Source organism: Canis lupus, chromosome 21 (genome assembly GCF_003254725.2).
Source record: "Canis lupus dingo isolate Sandy chromosome 21, ASM325472v2, whole genome shotgun sequence".
Classification (NCBI taxonomy): Eukaryota; Metazoa; Chordata; class Mammalia; order Carnivora; family Canidae; genus Canis; species Canis lupus.
The window spans coordinates 19,936,805-19,955,523 of record NC_064263.1 but is presented as its reverse complement, the minus strand read 5'-3'; the positions used below and the strand labels follow the sequence as shown (position 1 = coordinate 19,955,523).

General features: G+C 45.9%; 1 protein-coding gene across 3 annotated transcripts in view; it reads right to left on the bottom strand.

The window, feature by feature from the left end:
• The window catches only part of TENM4 (teneurin transmembrane protein 4), a 2,722,049-nt gene that overhangs the window by 494,434 nt on the left and 2,208,896 nt on the right, over positions 1 to 18,719 (bottom strand). For all 3 annotated transcript variants that reach the window (XM_049099077.1, XM_049099079.1, XM_049099078.1), the window contains one exon: positions 6,245 to 6,346. In XM_049099077.1, the coding sequence (XP_048955034.1) occupies positions 6,245 to 6,254 (10 nt within the window). In that variant the 5' untranslated portion in view covers positions 6,255 to 6,346. The remainder of the gene's footprint in view (positions 1 to 6,244; positions 6,347 to 18,719) is intronic.

Sequence of the window (18,719 nt, the reverse complement as noted above, 5' to 3'; positions counted from 1 at the left end):
CAAGCCCATGCGGCGTGCTGGCAAAAGTAATCACTAGCTTTAGAAGCACACTGACTTGGGTCTGAATCCCAGTTCTCACTTACTAGCAAAGGATCCTTGAGTAGGGGAGGGCAGAGGGTGCCTCAGTTTGTCCACCTATAAAATGGGGGAAATGCCCCTAACTGCAATGATGATTCCATAAACATGATGCATGCCTGGCACAGAGTAAGGGCTCAGTAAGCTGTTAGTAAGCTGTTCTTTCTTCTTCCTCATTCCCCATTTAACTCTAGATTGCTGGCGTTACTTTATTTGCCAGTGAATTAGAATTAGTAGAGGACTTTGATTTGCCCTTTGGTGGCTGCTGTTCTTTGTACATATAAATTCGTACACCATCAAGCAGATGCTTGTGAAAAAAAATTGCCACTGGCTTTTCCCTTCTGAAACAGGAATAACAAAAGGCCCCAGCTCCTCTGCCTGGGACCCCAAGGCTTCCACCAGTAGGCCTCAACCTCCCAGCCACTCCCCTGCTGCAATGCTCACCCTAGTAACACCCATCAGGGTGCTAGGTATGCAAGAGGGCTTAGCCCAGCCTAGAGGATGTTAGGGATGGTAAGAAAGGCTTTCCAGAGGCAGGTGCATCCAAAGTTAACCCTAAAGCACAAGGAGGATTTTGCCAATAGACCAATATGGAGAAGGCATTCTGGGCTAAGAGAATATCATGTGCAAAAGGCCTGAGGCCTCCCCTGGGCAGCCAGGCTTCAGTCCAGGTGGATTCTTGCCGCCTCACCTCTCAGACTGTCCTCACTTCTCTTCCCCTCCTTACTAGGCAGACAGACGACCTCTTCTGCGCACTCCCTGTTGGACTCTGGCAAGGATCTTACCTCTTGTGCCTGGCTTTCACAGTGCAGCCCAGGGGTCCCTGTAGGTCCCTGAGACCCTTTCGGGGAAGTTGGTGAGGTCAAGACTACTTAAAATATTGCCCTTTACATCCTTTTTCTCTTTTAGGTATAGAGTGGAATTTTCCAGATTGAATGCAGAGACAGATATATCTTCTATTAGGCCAAAGATTAAAGAGATTTGACAAAACATAAAACAATGCTGTTCTATACATTTTTGTTTGTTGTAGAAAAGTCATTTTCATAAAAATGTGTTATTTATGTTAAAGTAAGGGCTTATTATTACTTTAAATAAGCCATAAATAATTATTTTAACATTTTTTCAGTGCTAATTACTAGCGTGACAAATTTTGACAGACATAATCCACATAAACAAAAACTGTTTGGGGTCTTCAATAATTTGGAAGAGTCAGATAGGGTCCTGAAACCAGAGTTTGAGAACTACTGCTTTAGGGCAGACTGTGAAGAGGGCCAGGGCGCGCGACTGGGAAGCATTCTCAGATGGCAATTTCTGCCCATCACCAAGAAAAGAGCCCACAGGCAGTCTGTCCCTGGCTGGATCCATCTGTCTCATCTGCCTCTGTCCCTCCCTTTCCTCCCCATTCCTGTGAATACCCTAGTGCAGGCCAGGTCTCTCACTCAGCAGTGACCTCTTCCCCAAGCTCGGGGCTGGTGTGTGGTCAGGAGGCTTTGCTGTTAGGAAGGCAGGGTCCAAATAACTCAGTGTCTCTAACTGGCATTTCCCTGATGACTAAAAATGTGGAACATCTTTTTTTGTGCTTATTGGCCATTTCTGTTTTTTCTTTGGAGAAATGCCTATCCAAACTCTTTGCCCATTTCTGAATTAGGCTTTGTCTTTTTATCGCCGAGTTTAAGAGTTCTTTATATATTCTGCATACAAATCCCTTGTAAGATCTATGACTGCAAATACTTTCTCCCATTCCAGGCTCATCTTCACTTCCCATGCAGTGTTCTCTGCAGCACCAAAAATTTTAATTTCGATGATGTCCAATTTATATATTGTTTCCCTCATTTTTGTGTGTGCCTAACCACTGCATGTCTTATCTGAGGTTGTAAACATTTATACCTATGTTTTCTTCTAAGGGTTTATAGTTTTAGCTCTTGCATTTAGGTCAACAATGCATTTTGAGTTAATTTTTTTAACCCTGGGTGGGGAAAGTCCAACTTCATGCTTTTGCATATGGATAGCCATCCTCCCAGCACCATTTGCTGAATAGACAATCAGTGTCTCTAAGACTCAGTCATCTCATCTCAAAATGGACTTTAAAAGACCACTTTGCAGGGTGCTGTGAGCACTCAACGAGAGAAAAAAGTACCCTGTGGGTCCCTAACACACAGTAGACAATGCCTATAACTGAAGGATCAGACAGAGGATGTGAAATGCTCTGACACACTGGTCATCTTTACTACCTTTACTACCATCTTTACTACCACTTTTCCATCCCTAAAGGTCATCAGCACCTACCACACCCCACCTGCTTGTCGTAAGAACCCTGTGTAACCCTCAGAACAGTGGTCTGTAATCACTTTCTCAGAACCCCCTCTCTGAGGAGCCCTGGAAATCTGTTTCTTCTTCCTCTTTTTTCTCTTTACTTTCTACTTAATTTCACATTAAATGTTCTTGGTCTTAATTAATTAATCAAGTTAAGATTGTTAACCCACTCAAATCTTTTTTGGCAAGGTGGTGGGAAGGCATGAATGAACAAATGAGTCAATCAATTAAAAGGCTCCTAATTTAAAGTCAGAAAAGTGAAGCCCCTAGAGGTAAAGGGATCATGCAGGCCATCCTGCATGCAGGTGTCAGAGGTGGGACACGGGACCCTAACTCCAAGGACTCTACACTCCCGCACAGCACTCCCTCTCCTGCCCTGGAGAAATCTTTTTAAATCAATCTCCCTCCTCCTCAGTGTTTGCAACACCTCCCGATTTAGTTTTCTCTCTGCATTTCATTAGTGTCCCATTTGCCTCATCTTCCTGATCTCTGAGGCAGGCGTTAAGAAGGAGGAGACTGAATTGGCAACAGGGCTCCCTGCCTCCTGATTGTGAGTGAGGTGACATGTAGGGGAGGAGAGCAGTGGCCCCTGGACTGTGATTCCACGTGGTGCTCTGGTCCACTTGGCTCAAGCCAACAGTCACAGGACTCTCGCTGTGCCCAAGGTACTGTGGGGCTCGGAGACGAGGAGCTGTGCTTGCCCTGGAGACCCCCAGGGCTCACAGGGATGGATGGACAGCACCTGTGCCATGTGTTACAGTGACATCGCCCTCCTGGGCAGGCAGAGAGAGTGAGAAAGAGTGAGAAGTCAGCTGATGGAGAAAGGCAGTGGGGCCATTCCAGGGTTCGGAATAGCATATATAGAGGCAGGAGGGGATAAACAATAACGTGTAAGCAAATATCGATGTGGAATCTGTTGTGAAATTATTTGTTTATTCATTCACTCATTCAATATGTGCTCACCAACCACCTGTTCCAGCAGTAAGAGCCCTCCAGGGAACCACACAAAGTAAATCCCTGCCCTTAGGGAGCTTATGTTCTAATGGGGGAAGACAGACCCTAGACAAGCTTCCGGAGTAATGGATAATGCAGCAGCTAGAGAAATGTCACATGGATAAGATCAAATGGAACAGGGCACAGGAGGAACTGGACTGGGAGGGTGGCTCCTTGCCTGGGGTGATGGGGGCAGGCCACCCACTCTCACCACTATTACACATACCTCGCTCACACCACCGGCCTCCTGCCACTCCTTGAGCAGTGAGCATACTTGTGTTCAGCCGCTTTCAGCCTAAGCGTGCCCTGCTTGCTCGGATATGATGTGGAGGTTTGTTCACTGCTGTTCCTCTGCCTAAAGAACTTTTCCCAAGACTGGAAAAAAAGGCATCTATGCTGCATGCCTTATGCCTTGAGGTGGGTGTGTGTTTTGGGTTCAAGGAAAAGTGAAGAGGTCAATGGGTGTGAGCGAGGGGTACACAGGAGAGATGGGGTCAGAAAGGAGAAGGGTTGGCTCATTTAGGTCCTAGTGGGTCATTGTGAGGAACTTTTGCTTTTCCTCTGCTAAAGATAGGGGCACATGGCAGGATTTGAGAAGCAATCTGATCTGCCTGGTGCCAGAGCCCTGGAGAGAAGGGTAGAAGGACAGCCCCATGAGGAATCCACTGCAATAGTCCCAGTAAGAGACCATGGCTTGGACTAGTGTGGGGACAGAAGAGGCGGTCACGCGAGCTGGGGAGGGGAGAGCAGTGATGGAGCCAGTGTAACTATAACACAGTGTGCAACGAGAGGGATGAGAGGAGACGAGGCCAGGGATTAAAAGGAGAACATTCTAGACAGATCTGGCACAGGCACTCAGATTCGACCCCACAGAATTTGTCAGACCCCACTACTACCTATATTTCTGCGATTTCTTCCCTCCCCCATCGAATTCAACTGTGGGCTCGGCTCTATGGGCGGCACCCACATGGGATGAGCGACCCAGGTCTGGCCTCCATGAGGCTCCCTCTGTTGTCGCTGGAAGCCGTGTTCACATGGGACACCCAGCAGGATCTGGAGGAACCAGGGGGAGAAAGGCCAGGATGGAGAGTGTAGAGGAGGAAGGGGAGAGCAGACTTCCTGAGGATCAGTGGAGTAGGGTGGCAAGGTTCAAGTTTTGATTCCGCCGTTTGTGCATTATAAGTGAGCACGGTTAGGGTCGACCAGTTCACCTTTAGCTTAGTTTTCTGAGCTCACCGAGCGGACCTCAGTTTGCTTATCTTAAAAATGGGATTGTAAGATCTACCTCATGGGGCTCCCTGAGTAAATGAGATGTATAAATCAGTACTTGGCACAATGTCTCAATAATCATGACCCCATTTTACCTGTCCTTCTATATGAAGAGCTGATGATTTTAACAGATCTCCTCAGAGAGCTGCGCCTGTATGGCTGAGCGCTCCTCCCAGTTTGTAGTTCTACACTCTTCAGGCTGAGAGCAGAAGCCACCTCACCTCTTCTCTGAGCAGAAGCCACCTTCCCTGGTACATCCCCAGAGCCTAGCTTGGTGCTCATCTTATTGGGAGTATTTAGTATGCCTTGCTGAACTGCTAAATAAATTATTTAATCAGAGGTTATGTAAGATCTAGACTTCAGCACTTTTTAGCTGGAAGAACTCAGACCACACAGTTAATTTCTCTGCACCTCAATTTTCGTGCCTGTTACACAGAAATAATATCTCCTACGGTGGAGACAGTTACTCTCATCAAATAACCTCATCTTCCCCACATTTCCCAGAGCCCCAGAAGTCGGGCAGGACTATGTGTGACTAGTTTCGGCCCGTGGGCTGTGTGTGACTTCTGGACCAAAGCATTTAAGGTCCAGTGCTCAGACCTCTGGTTCTCTTCCTCTACTGCAGAGACCAAGGTGCCACATGTTCCACGTGGTATACCTAAAAATCTAGCAGAGCTTTCATCAACCTGGCTTGAGTCAATAGGTAGAGCAGAGTCCTCTATCTCCCTTGGTTGGACACGGAGCATGAACAAGAAATAAACTTTGGCTGTGTTGAGCCACTGAGATTCTGGAGTTAATTTATATTGGAGCATAACTGAGCCTAGTAAGACTCAGACGTCTACCTTGCAAGATTACTTGGAGGATATGAGAAAGTGCTTGGTTCATGGTAGGTTTTCAATAACGGGCTTGCTCCCTGGGTCCTGGCCCCTCTGCTTCTTCGGCCTTCTTCACCATGACCCAGCCTCCGTTATATGACTCCACCTCCCCTAGCTTGAAACATGCTTCTATTTCTCTGATGCAACCCAGGTGTTTTATACTTTTTGTCATTGTTCTTCTGCACAGCAATATGAAGAAAGGCATTCCAAGGGCTCTTCTGGCTGGTTGGACCTGGTGTCCAGCCCACCTGTCTGGGCAGCCACCCCCTCACCTGCTCCTGCCACACTCCAACTATGCCTCTGACCCCACTCCAACTCAGCTCAACATGTAACCATCAAACTCTGGACCCACCCCCGGTCTCCTGGATCCTAGAATAATCCTGATGGCCACTGCTGCCCCTGTGGTCCTGGACCTGCGCGGTGCTTCCTGGCTGCCAGCTCCCACATTACATCCCAGCTGGATGCCTAGGCCCTGCCTGCCCTCTCACTGCACTGGCTGCTGGCTTGGCTTCCAGCACCCATCACTACTCTTACTGGATCTGCTCCCCGAAAAGGAATCTCCAATCTGGCCTGACCTCCTTTTACTCCTCATGCTGCTTAGTGGCAAAAGCCTTCAACCAAAAAGCACACGTGGTTTCAGATTCCAAGATGGCATTTTTCATTAAGACACAAGTTTGCAGTTGATGACACAGAAAATCAGAGCAGACGAGGGGACTGACCTGACTCCATGTCAGCACATTCTGAAGAGTCAGCAGTGTTCCTGGGCCCTGCAGCCCTCTCTCCAGGGCCATCGGATCCTGGACGACAGGGCAGGATCCTTTCTGTAGAAGCAGAGAACACAGACCCTACTGAGTGACGTAGCAAGATGCCCTGGACCCTTTCCCACAGATTTCTCCCCAGCATTCATTGCAAACACATGCCAATGGTGGGGAGGGGGGTTTGCTCCTGATCTCACAGCAACAAAGAGAAGCAGCCAGGGGTGGGAGGGTGGGGAGTTGTGTGTGTCCCAAATACCCTGTGAATCCCACAGGAACCTCCTCTATGTAGCTTTCCTTGGCAGCTCTGGTATACCTTCCTGTTCGCTCATCCATCTTGAGCTGTGGGAGTAATGGTCTTGTCTGACCAAACTCCTCAAGGGCAAGGACTGCAGATCAGTCGTCTTTACAACCCTAGTACCCTGTTAGGACTTGGAGCAAAGGTGAATCAAGTGTGCTGTGAAAGACTGACTGGGCACTGTGATGCGGGGATGGGCGGGGGGTGGGGGACAGAGCATGGGCATGAGGCTCTACCCTCCTCCACAGGTCTAACATTGATTCACCAGCTAAATAAATGCATCACCGAAGCTCCTTGAACCTTAGTGTCCTGCCCTATAGAATGGATCTTCCCTGTGATACACCATAGGGTGGGGATTGGGAGCCACCTGGGCCAAGATCCTCACACACAAGAGTTCTGGCTCTGGTGCATCTGTCACTGCAACTCATCCTCTCTTTAGGCCTATGTTTCCTCATGTGAAACAGGAAAACTCTGAACCTAGTGACCAGTGGGGTCCTTTCTGCCCCTAGAATTCTAGGATAATGAATTTGATTCATCTGTGATCTCAATGCCTAAGGAGATACTTGTACACAATAAAGGTTTATGATACCAGTAAAAGAAATCCTACCATACTCAGAAGAAAAGTAAGGAGGAGCTCAGAGGTTTTGAGTCATCTGCCTCAGGTCACGCCAAGAGGCCAAATGAAATTTGAACACAGCTCTAACAGACCGAAGATCTGTTTACTTTCTAGTGTACCAACCATCCCATCCACTGAAAACAGCCCCAAATGCTTTTTTTATAAAAGATGCACCAGGCTAAAGAAGGCGGTGTGATGAATACATTTAGGTGCCTGAGGTAAAAATTATTTTTGAGGGGTACCTGCATCACTCAGTGGTTGAGCATCTGCCTTTGGCTCAGGTCATGATTCCAGGGTCCTGGGATCGAGTCCTACATTGGGCTCCCCTCAGAGAGCCTGCTGCTCCCTCTGCCTGTGTCTCTGCCTCTCTCTCATGAATAAATAAAACATTTAGAAAAAAAATTATTTTTGAGAAACTCCCTGAATACCTATTTGCCAAATATATGTAGGAGCCTAGCTAAGAAAACATTCCTGTCTATCATCAGGTGAGGAATTAGTGGTCATCTCTATTAAAAACACAATTTTCTTAAGTGTGGCATCTTGCTGGCTTCATCTAAGTTTCATGTTTCTTTACTGTAAATTGTTTTTTTTTTAAAAGATTTTATTTATTTATTCATGAGAGACACACACAGAGAGAGAGAGAGAGGCAGAGACACAGGCAGAGGGAGAAGCAGGCTCCTTGCAGGGAGCCCGACATGGGAGTGGATCCCGGGTCTCCAGGATCACACCCCAGGCTGCAGGCATCACTAAACCACTGCGCCACCAGGGCTGCCCATAAATTGTTATTCTTATCAAAGAGGAACTCTGTTAGGCAAGAACATTTATCAGGCCCAAGAACAAGAATCCCTTCCCCACTCTCAGGGGTCAGGCTCATGAACATTGCAGGATGGACAACCTGCTGGGCAGAAACAGGATTGACCAAGTGTGCAAAAAAAAAAAAAAAAAAAAAAAAAAAAAAAGCCTTTAAAAATCACACTACATGACCCTGTAATAAGAAATAGGCAAGACACTAGATAGCCCTGGACTCTCATTTTAAACATCTTGGATGAGCAGTAGTGGCTATTGTGCCCTTAATTTCTATTTATCATGCCTGGGTCATTGTAAGCTGCCCCACCAAAGTTTCAGAGAGCTGCAGGAGGTTGTTTTGTTATAGCAACGGTAACAGGCACCTGCTCCTGTGTGGGGGCCTCTCCCCACCCTTCCAGCACCTGTGGCTTTTAGGACTCAGAGTTCTTGGTTTGGTCAGCAAGGGTCCTGCCGGGGTCCTAGATGTATGCAAAGTACTCAGATCTCTCTCAAACCCCCCTCTCCTTGGTCCAGGTCATAAAATCCCACTCTGCCCCCAAAGCTTGGGCTTTGGACCCTGGCCTGGTCCTTAGGGCTCCTCCCCTCTTAGAGAACCCATTGAGCTAGTTTAGCTCCTTTCCCATCTGCCTCTTTGCCAGGGCATGAGGGAAAACCTCAACTCCTTTTCTCCTGTTGATTCCCCTTTCGACTCATAGCCCTGATTTCTCTCTCTTTTTCCCAGGGCCTCCAACAAGTGCCACAGTGAGTGAAAGGAAAATGCCCATGGGTGGACTGATGGTTTAAGAGGTACTTATGTACTAGCAGTTTATGGAGGGGAAAGCTGGCTACAAAGGGATTGTAGCCTTCATTCATTCCTTCACTTGCTCACTCATTCATTCAGGTCATGAGGGTTAGGTGTCGTACAGAATGCACTGATGACTCAGAAGCAAATCCTGCCCTCAGGAAGCTCACGGCCTAGCAAGGAAAGGTAAGGACTCGCAGTTTGTCAGAGAGATACAGATGAAAGCCAGCGAGAGGCCCGAGGAACGAAGACACCAGCACGGCTGACAGATCAGAGAGTGCCTTACTGGACAACATACCATTTCAGCTCAGCCTTGCCTCAGAGGCAGTGGTAGGTGGGGGTGGCCTGGGGACAGGCCAGATCCTCTGTGCAAGGGGGAAAAGCACGGTGGGGAAGCAGGTAAGAAGTGTGTAGCACAGCTTCCCAGAACATGGGCTGTGTGGGAGCAGAGGATGACACACCTGGCAGGCGATGTGGGCTCCCACAAACAGGGCCCTGAAAACTGAGACAGAGAAGATGGCTGTTACTCAATGAGTCATTAGGAGCCACTCAGGGCTTTTGAACAGAGAAGTGACATGACAGGAGATCTGCTGTAAGAAGATGAATTTTGCAAGGCTGGCATAGTACAAGCTCCTCACTGCGTGCCAAGTGTTGAGCAGAGTGTTAGGGGTTGGTTGGTATTTGATCTCACGGAACCTTCTAAACAACAGCATGAGGCAAGCATTATCCTTCCGGACTCGAAGACAAGAAAAGGAGACTTTAGGGAATTTATGTTGCCTACTTCTAATCCCCTGGCTAGGAAGCAGTGGAGACAAAATCTAAACCCTGTTTTTTTGCTTTCCAGGGGAGCCATAGAGCACGCCGTGACCCAATGTGTGACACCCAAACCCCTGACACTCTTGGTCCACTACCTCCTGTTTCCAGAGCACTTTTCTGCCTACCTTACAGTGGGCAGAATATGATTGTTTTCTGGAATGCCTTTAAGAGGCCCGGGTGGAATGAAGTGCTTTTCCCCAAAGTGACTGCAAATCAAGGAGATAAGACAATGCCTTGAGCTGGGCCCCAATCACCAGACTGCAGTGTCTTACAGAGAATTCCAAAGGTAGCAGGAGATCTTAGAAGGGAGTACTGCTTTCATCCTCCCCTTCTTAGCTAAACCATGGTAGCAGGAGCAGCAGACCCAGGTATCTTGGATACCCAAGAATCTGCTCAGGCCATGAGGGAGCACACATTTCTATACTCTGGGCCACCTACAATGTTGGGGAGGATTGCCCAGAGGACTCAATACACCTGAACTCCGTTGTCCTATCTGTAGCCTGGAGAAGACCATGGATGACTCCTATCAAGACACCTGCAATTAGGGGCGCTTGGGTGGCTCAGTCAGTTAAGTGCCTTCTGCTCAGGTCAGGATCCCAGAATCCTGGGATGGAGCCTTTATGGGGCTCCCTGCTCAGTGGGGAGTTTGCTTCTCCCTCTGACCCTCTCCTTGCTCATGCTCTATCTCAAATAAAATCTTAAAAGAGTGAGAGAGAGAAAAAAAGATGCCTGCTATTAAGACTTGGGTTTTTTTTTTTTTTTTTTCCAACGGGGGAAAAAAAAAAGACTTCCTCATTTTAACTACAAGTCATGGTGAGCTATATAACCTGACAATCAAGGATGCACATTCTCTTAGAGGAAGCCTAGTGTGATGGGAAGAACAGGGGCTTTAGAAGTAGAGGGGGTCTGGATCACACGGCACCCCATTACCATCTCTGCATCCTGGGACAAACCACCGAGCTCCGTACATTTCCTCATCATTAAATGGGAAATGGGACTGATGATAAGGGAGATTAGGCTAAGTTGCAGACGCCTGGCATAGACATAGAACATGCAATAATTTCTTCTCCTCTTTTCATGTTCAACATTCTGGGCATTTCTCTCGCACTGAGATTGCCTTACTCCTCACAACGTCCCAATTGAAGAAATAGATTTTTGGAGGAAAAAACATGCCAAAATTCTAGCAAGTTGTATGTATCTCTGACCTGGTGTTCATTACTAATGTCTTAGAATCATGTGTCAGCATGTCCTTTGCTTCTACCCGCCTAGGACCTCCCTGAAGTCACTGACTGCTGTATCTTCAATTTCTAGCACATTGTTAACCACTTTCTCCCTTAGTTACCTTGTTTTGAGATCCAAACAAACCCCCAAGGCTTCAGCTCCTGTGGGATTTTACTTTCCCACCCAGCCTGAGGAGTGACTTTTAAGCAATACCTTCAGGAAGAGCCCATCCATCCTCTGAAAACCATCTCATTAGCATGTAATCATTAGCACAGCCAACTCCACCTTGTTACCCCTCTAAGAACTTTGGTTTCTAATCTAAGCCAATTACATGTGCCAACAGTTTCAATAACATTTTAATAATACCAAGCCTCCCACGTTTCCAGACAGAATCGGACCAGGTTGAGAGGTCTGGGGTCTAGTCTATCTAACAGGATGTTGGAGGGCGCCTGACAGCGGGAAAAGAAATGAAGCATCAGACTGGACTCAAACACCAAGTTATACAGTTGGGACAGCCCTGCAGAGTACATGGGGCCAGGATAAAAGCTCAGTAAACGTGGATGCCCTTCTTTCCCCCGATTCCAGAGAAAAGCAAAGCTGTGAAACTTGTTGCAAAGTATGTAGGGAGAGAAGACGACAGTTGCCACGTTCCAGAGTCCATTCAGAATATGGATTTTTTTTAAAGGTTTTTCTCCCTGAGGACTGAACGGAGCAGGTTATTTCATTTTAATTATGGCAGCTGCAGCTGCATTTTGTGGACTCAAAGACCAATTTTCAGATTAAAAAGAAAAACACACACAGACACAAACCCAACAGCAGGATCAGCTACATACACAGAACAACACCTCCTTCAGAGAGCAGGTCAAGGGGGTGGAAAGGTCTGGACTGTTGTGCTCCAGACACTCAGCTCCAGGTGGAGCTCCCTGGGTGGGCATGCTCCCTTCACTTCCCCTCCCACCTCACATCCTCTCCACCTGCCACGTGCAGGACCAGCCTGTGAGTCATGCAGGGCAATGCAACTTTTCACATCGAGCAGCTGCATATTTTTAATGCACCCAGGGGGAAATAAAGGCAGCAGATGGTTTTATGTAATCTTCTCATTAATTTTTAACTGGTCATCCTCATTCATGAAGGCCTGAAAGACGTTTTTTTATAAGTCTTCCGTGGGTCCTGCAAGCCAGCCCCAGACTTGCGGTGAGGATGCGTGGTGTCACACGGAGGCTGGAGGAGCTCATTTGCCTCTTCATGGTCTATAGGTGGTCTCCAGATTTCCATACAGGGTTCTCTCTTGGGGTGCTTCCTCTGTGTATTCAAGGAGCTTTCTCAATGATAGCCTTGGCAAGCGATGGTTCATGAATCCTTCTCAGGTGAGCTGCCCAAATCTGCAGCACATGGAGATGTGTCTTTGAAAGGGTTGAAGATGTAGGTTATCACGGGGATGTTTGCCAGAGAGGAGATGGAGTGGAGTGGGAGTATGTTTCAGGGCACAACTGCCTGGGAATAATACGGAAGATATTGGGCTCCCAACAGGGAAAGATCATGTGATTATAGAACATGCAAAACCTCTGCCTAGAATAAAGCAAGCACACAGGGCACGAAACCATTCTCAGATACCCCCGAGTGCTAAAAAGCCACCTGATGGAGTCTGTGGCATCAGTGTGTTTTCCCAAACTTGCTTTACCTTAAAAAAATAAAATAAAATAAAGGTGAACATTGGTTAAGATTTTTATTTATTTATTCACAAGAGACACAGAGCGAGAGAAAGAGAAAGAGGCAGAGATATAGGCAGAGGGAAAAGCAGACTCCCTGCAGGGAGCCCGATGTAGAAATTGATCCCAGGACCCCGAGATCATGACATGAGCCAAAGGCAGATGTTCAACCACCGAGCCACCCAGCTGCCCCAATGTTCACCTTTAAACTCTTCAAGCCCAACATCAAAAATTGTGATTTTGATGTGCCTGGATGGCCCAGTCAGTTAAGCATCTATCTTTGGTTCAGGTCATGATCCTGGGGTCCTGGAACTGAGCCCCACATCAGGCTCCCTGCTCAGCAGGGAGCCTGCTTGTCTCTCTGCCTCTCCTCCCTGCTCCTGTTTTCTCTCTCTAATAAACAAATAAAATCTTAAAACAAGATTCTGGGATTTGAATGTGCAGGATAAACACACATACTTGTCTTCAGCCACCAGAGTGCTTCCAGCTCCTTGGGCTTTGCTCGGCTTTGTTGTGAGCCTGCAAAGCCTCCCCTCCGATGTCCATCAGCTCTTCCTCTTCCTTCAGGACCCAGTGCAGATGCCAGCATTTTCACAAAGCCATCCTTGTTCTAGCAATCACAACAAGCTACACTCCTACATCAAAGAGGTGCTAAGTCTAGGTGATTCCACCAGTAACTACTGAGGCTGACCCAAGCTCTGCGCACCTCTGGTGCTCTTCCTTTCCTTCTTTCAAATGATCATGCTGCCAGTGCTGTTCCTAAAATGTGTGTGTGACCATGCTGCAGCTGGCTTGAAAGCCTTGTTGGTGGCCCACTGTCTTTGGGACAAAATCCAAACCCTGCCTTAGAGCAGGCAGTTCTCGTCAGTGTGCAGCCTGGCCACGCTCGCCTCACACTGCACTCGAGCCAGGCCAAGGTGCTCTTCCCTCCTCACAGTCTTCCCTGGTGCCTTTTCTTTGGCCTGAGAGGCCTCTGGAGTGCTCACCCACAAGCCTGCTGTGTAGCTCCCCATCTTATGCTTGGCAGAGTATCCCCTGGCTTCTGGGAGCCACTTTTTCCACAGCACCCATCACGTGGGTTGTGTGGGTCATCAGGGTTGACTGGCAGCCGCTCTGGCTCTCTGCCTTGTGGGCACAGGTGGGATCACACACCCCAAGAGGGCCACGTCACCAAATACGGCCAGTGGGTTGTGAGCAGAAGTGCACCCCTCCAGGTAGATTTAATTGCCAGTTGAGGACCCTCTGGAGCTTCCTTTCACTCTGGCACCGTGACTGAGTTGGCATGGTTTGTGTCAGCCTGGGCCCTCACTGGGCGACTACAAAATCCCCCCCATGCTCCCACCATGTCTACTGACTCCAGTGGATGGGGAGAGAGAACAGGCCCTTTGTTAGATGTCATGATGATTTGGGGGTGATTTGTACTGAGCATTAATGAGCTGATCTGCAGATACATGGGTCCTATGAGAATTGTCATATTCTTAAAGGACCCAGACTACCTGGCCATCATTGATTGGCTCAGGAAATGGGACATTATTTAGAGATAGGGTCTTTACAGAGGTACTGGAATTTAAATGAGGTCATTGTGGGGTGGGCCCTAGCTCAATATACCTGGTGTCCTTATCAAAGGGGGGGTTAATTTGGACAGGCAGACACAGAGAGACCACCACAAGGTAGTGTAGCCAGGACTGTGGCCTAGGACAGACCCCTCCCTTCACAGGGAAACACGCAGGAAGCATGGCCCTGTCCATACCTTGATCTGGAGTTTGAGCTTCCAGAACCATGAGACAGTACATTTCTGTTGTTTGAGCCTTTTCAGTTTGTGCTACTTTGTTACGGCGGCCCTAGTAGACTAATAGAGAGGGGAAAGCTAGTCTTCAGTGAGAGAGAAGGAAGCTCGCAAGAGAAGTAGACCAGGGCAGCCAAAAAGAGACAGAACTAATTTAAACAGAACAGAAATAAAACCCGATTCCAATTCTACTCTATCTCTTTGCATTTTCTCTGGCTGGAAAGTTCTGGACTCCATGAGGCAGGAGTCAAGATCCCTCTGTTTTGAATTAGTTAATTCTGAGGTCTGTCCCTTTGGACCAATAGTACTAACGCCATTATTAATATTTAATAATTATTATTATTAAGGCAAAGAAAAGGAAAGTAACGTGCATGGCTCCACCTGATGCTAAATCTGCCAGATAGGTGACTGATGGACAAGCAAGCCTGCCGCTTCTGAACGCTGTCCAAACATGTCCCAGGAAGAGACAGGGTTCCTCCTGTCTGGGTGCAGCAACCTTCATACATTCACACAGTTTAATCCTTTTTTTTTTTTTTTTTTTTTTTTTTTTTTTTTTTTTTATTTTATTTTTATTTATTTTTTTTTATTGGTGTTCAATTTACTAACATACAGAATAATACCCAGTGCCCGTCACCCATTCACTCCCACCCCCCGCCCTCCTCCCCTTCTACCACCCCTAGTTCGTTTCCCAGAGTTAGCAGTCTTTACGTTCTGTCTCCCTTTCTGATATTTCCCACACATTTCTTCTCCCTTCCCTTATATTCCCTTTCACTATTATTTATATTCCCCAAATGAATGAGAACATATAATGTTTGTCCTTCTCCGACTGACTTACTTCACTCAGCATAATACCCTCCAGTTCCATCCACGTTGAAGCAAATGGTGGGTATTTGTCATTTCTAATAGCTGAGTAATATTCCATTGTATACATAAACCACATCTTCTTTATCCATTCATCTTTCGTTGGACACCGAGGCTCCTTCCACAGTTTGGCTATAGTGGCCATTGCTGCTAGAAACATCGGGGTGCAGGTGTCCCGGCGTTTCATTGCATTTGTATCTTTGGGGTAAATCCCCAACAGTGCAATTGCTGGGTCGTAGGGCAGGTATATTTTTAACTGTTTGAGGAACCTCCACACAGTTTTCCAGAGTGGCTGCACCAGTTCACATTCCCACCAACAGTGTAAGAGGGTTCCCTTTTCTCCGCATCCTCTCCAACATTTGTTGTTTCCTGCCTTGTTAATGTTCCCCATTCTCACTGGTGTGAGGTGGTATCTCATTGTAGTTTTGATTTGTATTTCCCTGATGGCAAGTGATGCAGAGCATTTTCTCATATGCATGTTGGCCATGTCTATGTCTTCCTCTGTGAGATTTCTGTTCATGTCTTTTGCCCATTTCATGATTGGATTGTTTGTTTCTTTGGTGTTGAGTTTAATAAGTTCTTTATAGATCTTGGAAACTAGCCCTTTATCTGATATGTCATTTGCAAATATCTTCTCCCATTCTGTAGGTTGTCTTTGAGTTTTGTTGACTGTATCCTTTGCTGTGCAAAAGCTTCTTATCTTGATGAAGTCCCAATAGTTCATTTTTGCTTTTGTTTCTTTTGCCTTTGTGGATGTATCTTGCAAGAAGTTACTATGGCCGAGTTCAAAAAGGGTGTTGCCTGTGTTCTTCTCTAGGATTTTGATGGAATCTTGTCTCACATTTAGATCTTTCATCCATTTTGAGTTTATCTTTGTGTATGGTGCAAGAGAGTGGTCTAGTTTCATTCTTCTGCATGTGGATGTCCAATTTTCCCAGCACCATTTATTGAAGAGACTGTCTTTCTTCCAATGGATAGTCTTTCCTCCTTTATCGAATATTAGTTGCCCATAAAGTTCAGGGTCCACTTCTGGATTCTCTATTCTGTTCCACTGATCTATGTGTCTGTTTTTGTGCCAGTACCACACTGTCTTGATGACCACAGCTTTGTAGTACAACCTGAAATCTGGCATTGTGATGCCCCCAGATATGGTTTTCTTTTTTAAAATTCCCCTGGCTATTCGGGGTCTTTTCTGATTCCACACAAATCTTAAAATAATTTGTTCTAACTCTCTGAAGAAAGTCCATGGTATTTTGATAGGGATTGCATTAAACGTGTATATTGCCCTGGGTAACATTGACATTTTCACAATATTAATTCTGCCAATCCATGAGCATGGAATATTTTTCCATCTCTTTGTGTCTTCCTCAATTTCTTTCAGAAGTGTTCTATAGTTTTGAGGGTATAGATCCTTTACATCTTTGGTGAGGTTTATTCCTAGGTATCTTATGCTTTTGGGTGCAATTGTAAATGGGATTGACTCCTTAATTTCTCTTTCTTCAGTCTCATTGTTAGTGTATAGAAATGCCACTGACTTCTGGGCATTGATTTTGTATCCTGCCACGCTACCGAATTGCTGTATAAGTTCTAGCAATCTTGGGGTGGAGACTTTTGGGTTTTCTATGTAGAGTATCATGTCATCGGCGAAGAGAGAGAGTTTGACTTCTTCTTTGCCAATTTGAATGCCTTTAATGTCTTTTTGTTGTCTGATTGCTGAGGCTAGGACTTCCAGTACTATGTTGAATAGCAGTGGTGAGAGTGGACATCCCTGTCTTGTTCCTGATCTTAGGGGAAAGGCTCCCAGTGCTTCCCCATTGAGAATGATATTTGCTGTGGGCTTTTCGTAGATGGCTTTTAAGATGTCGAGGAATGTTCCCTCTATCCCTACACTCTGAAGAGTTTTAATCAGGAATGGATGCTGTATTTTGTCAAATGCTTTCTCTGCATCCAATGAGAGGATCATATGGTTCTTGGTTTTTCTCTTGCTGATATGATGAATCACATTGATTGTTTTACGGGTGTTGAACCAGCCTTGTGTCCCAGGGATAAATCCTACTTGGTCATGGTGAATAATTTTCTTAATGTACTGTTGGATCCTATTGGCCAGTATCTTGTTGAGAATTTTTGCATCCATGTTCATCAGGGATATTGGTCTGTAATTCTCCTTTTTGGCGGGGTCTTTGTCTGGCTTTGGAATTAAGGTGATGCTGGCTTCATAGAACGAATTTGGAAGTACTCCATCTCTTTCTATCTTTCCAAACAGCTTTAGGAGAATAGGTATGATTTCTTCTTTAAACGTTTGATAAAATTCTCCTGGGAAGCCATCTGGCCCTGGACTCTTGTGTCTTGGGAGGTTTTTGATGACTGCTTCAATTTCCTCCCTGGTTATTGGCCTGTTCAGGTTTTCTATTTCTTCCTGTTCCAGTTTTGGTAGTTTGTGGCTTTCCAGGAATGCGTCCATTTCTTCTAGATTGCCTAATTTATTGGCGTATAGCTGTTCATAATATGTTTTTAAAATCGTTTGTATTTCCTTGGTGTTGGTAGTGATCTCTCCTTTCTCATTCATGATTTTATTAATTTGAGTCTTCTCTCTCTTCTTTTTAATAAGGCTGGCTAATGGTTTATCTATCTTATTAATTCTTTCAAAGAACCAACTCCTGGTTCTGTTGATCTGTTCCACAGTTCTTCTGGTCTCGATTTCGTTGAGTTCTGCTCGAATCTTTATTAACTCCCTTCTTCTCTTGGGTGTAGGATCTATTTGCTGTTTTTTCTCTAGCTCCTTTATGTGTAAGGTTAGCTTTTGTATTTGAGTTCTTTCCAGTTTTTGAATGGATGCTTGTATTGCGATGTATTTCCCCCTTAGGACTGCTTTTGCTGCATCCCAAAGATTTTGAACGGTTGTATCTTCATTCTCATTAGTTTCCATGAATCTTTTTAATTCTTCCTTAATTTCCTGGTTGACCCTTTTATCTTTTAGCAGGATGGTCCTTAACCTCCACGTGTTTGAGGTCCTTCCAAACTTCTTGTTGTGATTTAGTTCTAATTTCAAGGCATTATGGTCCGAGAATATGCAGGGGACAATCCCAATCTTTTGGTATCGGTTCAGACCCGATTTGTGACCCAATATGTGGTCTATTCTGGAGAAAGTTCCATGTGCGCTTGAGAAGAATGTGTATTCAGTTGAGTTTGGATGTAAAGTTCTGTAGATATCTGTGAAATCCATCTGGTCCAGTGTATCATTTAAAGCTCTCGTTTCTTTGGAGATGTTTTGCTTAGAAGACCTATCGAGTATAGAAAGAGCTAGATTGAAGTCACCAAGTATAAGTGTATTATTATCTAAGTATTTCTTCACTTTGCTTAATAATTGATTTATATATTTGGCAGCTCCCACATTCGGAGCATATATATTGAGGATTGTTAAGTCCTCTTGTTGAATAGATCCTTTAAGTATGATATAGTGTCCCTCTTCATCTCTCACTACAGTCTTTGGGGTAAATTTTAGTTTATCTGATATAAGGATGGCTACCCCTGCTTTCTTTTGAGG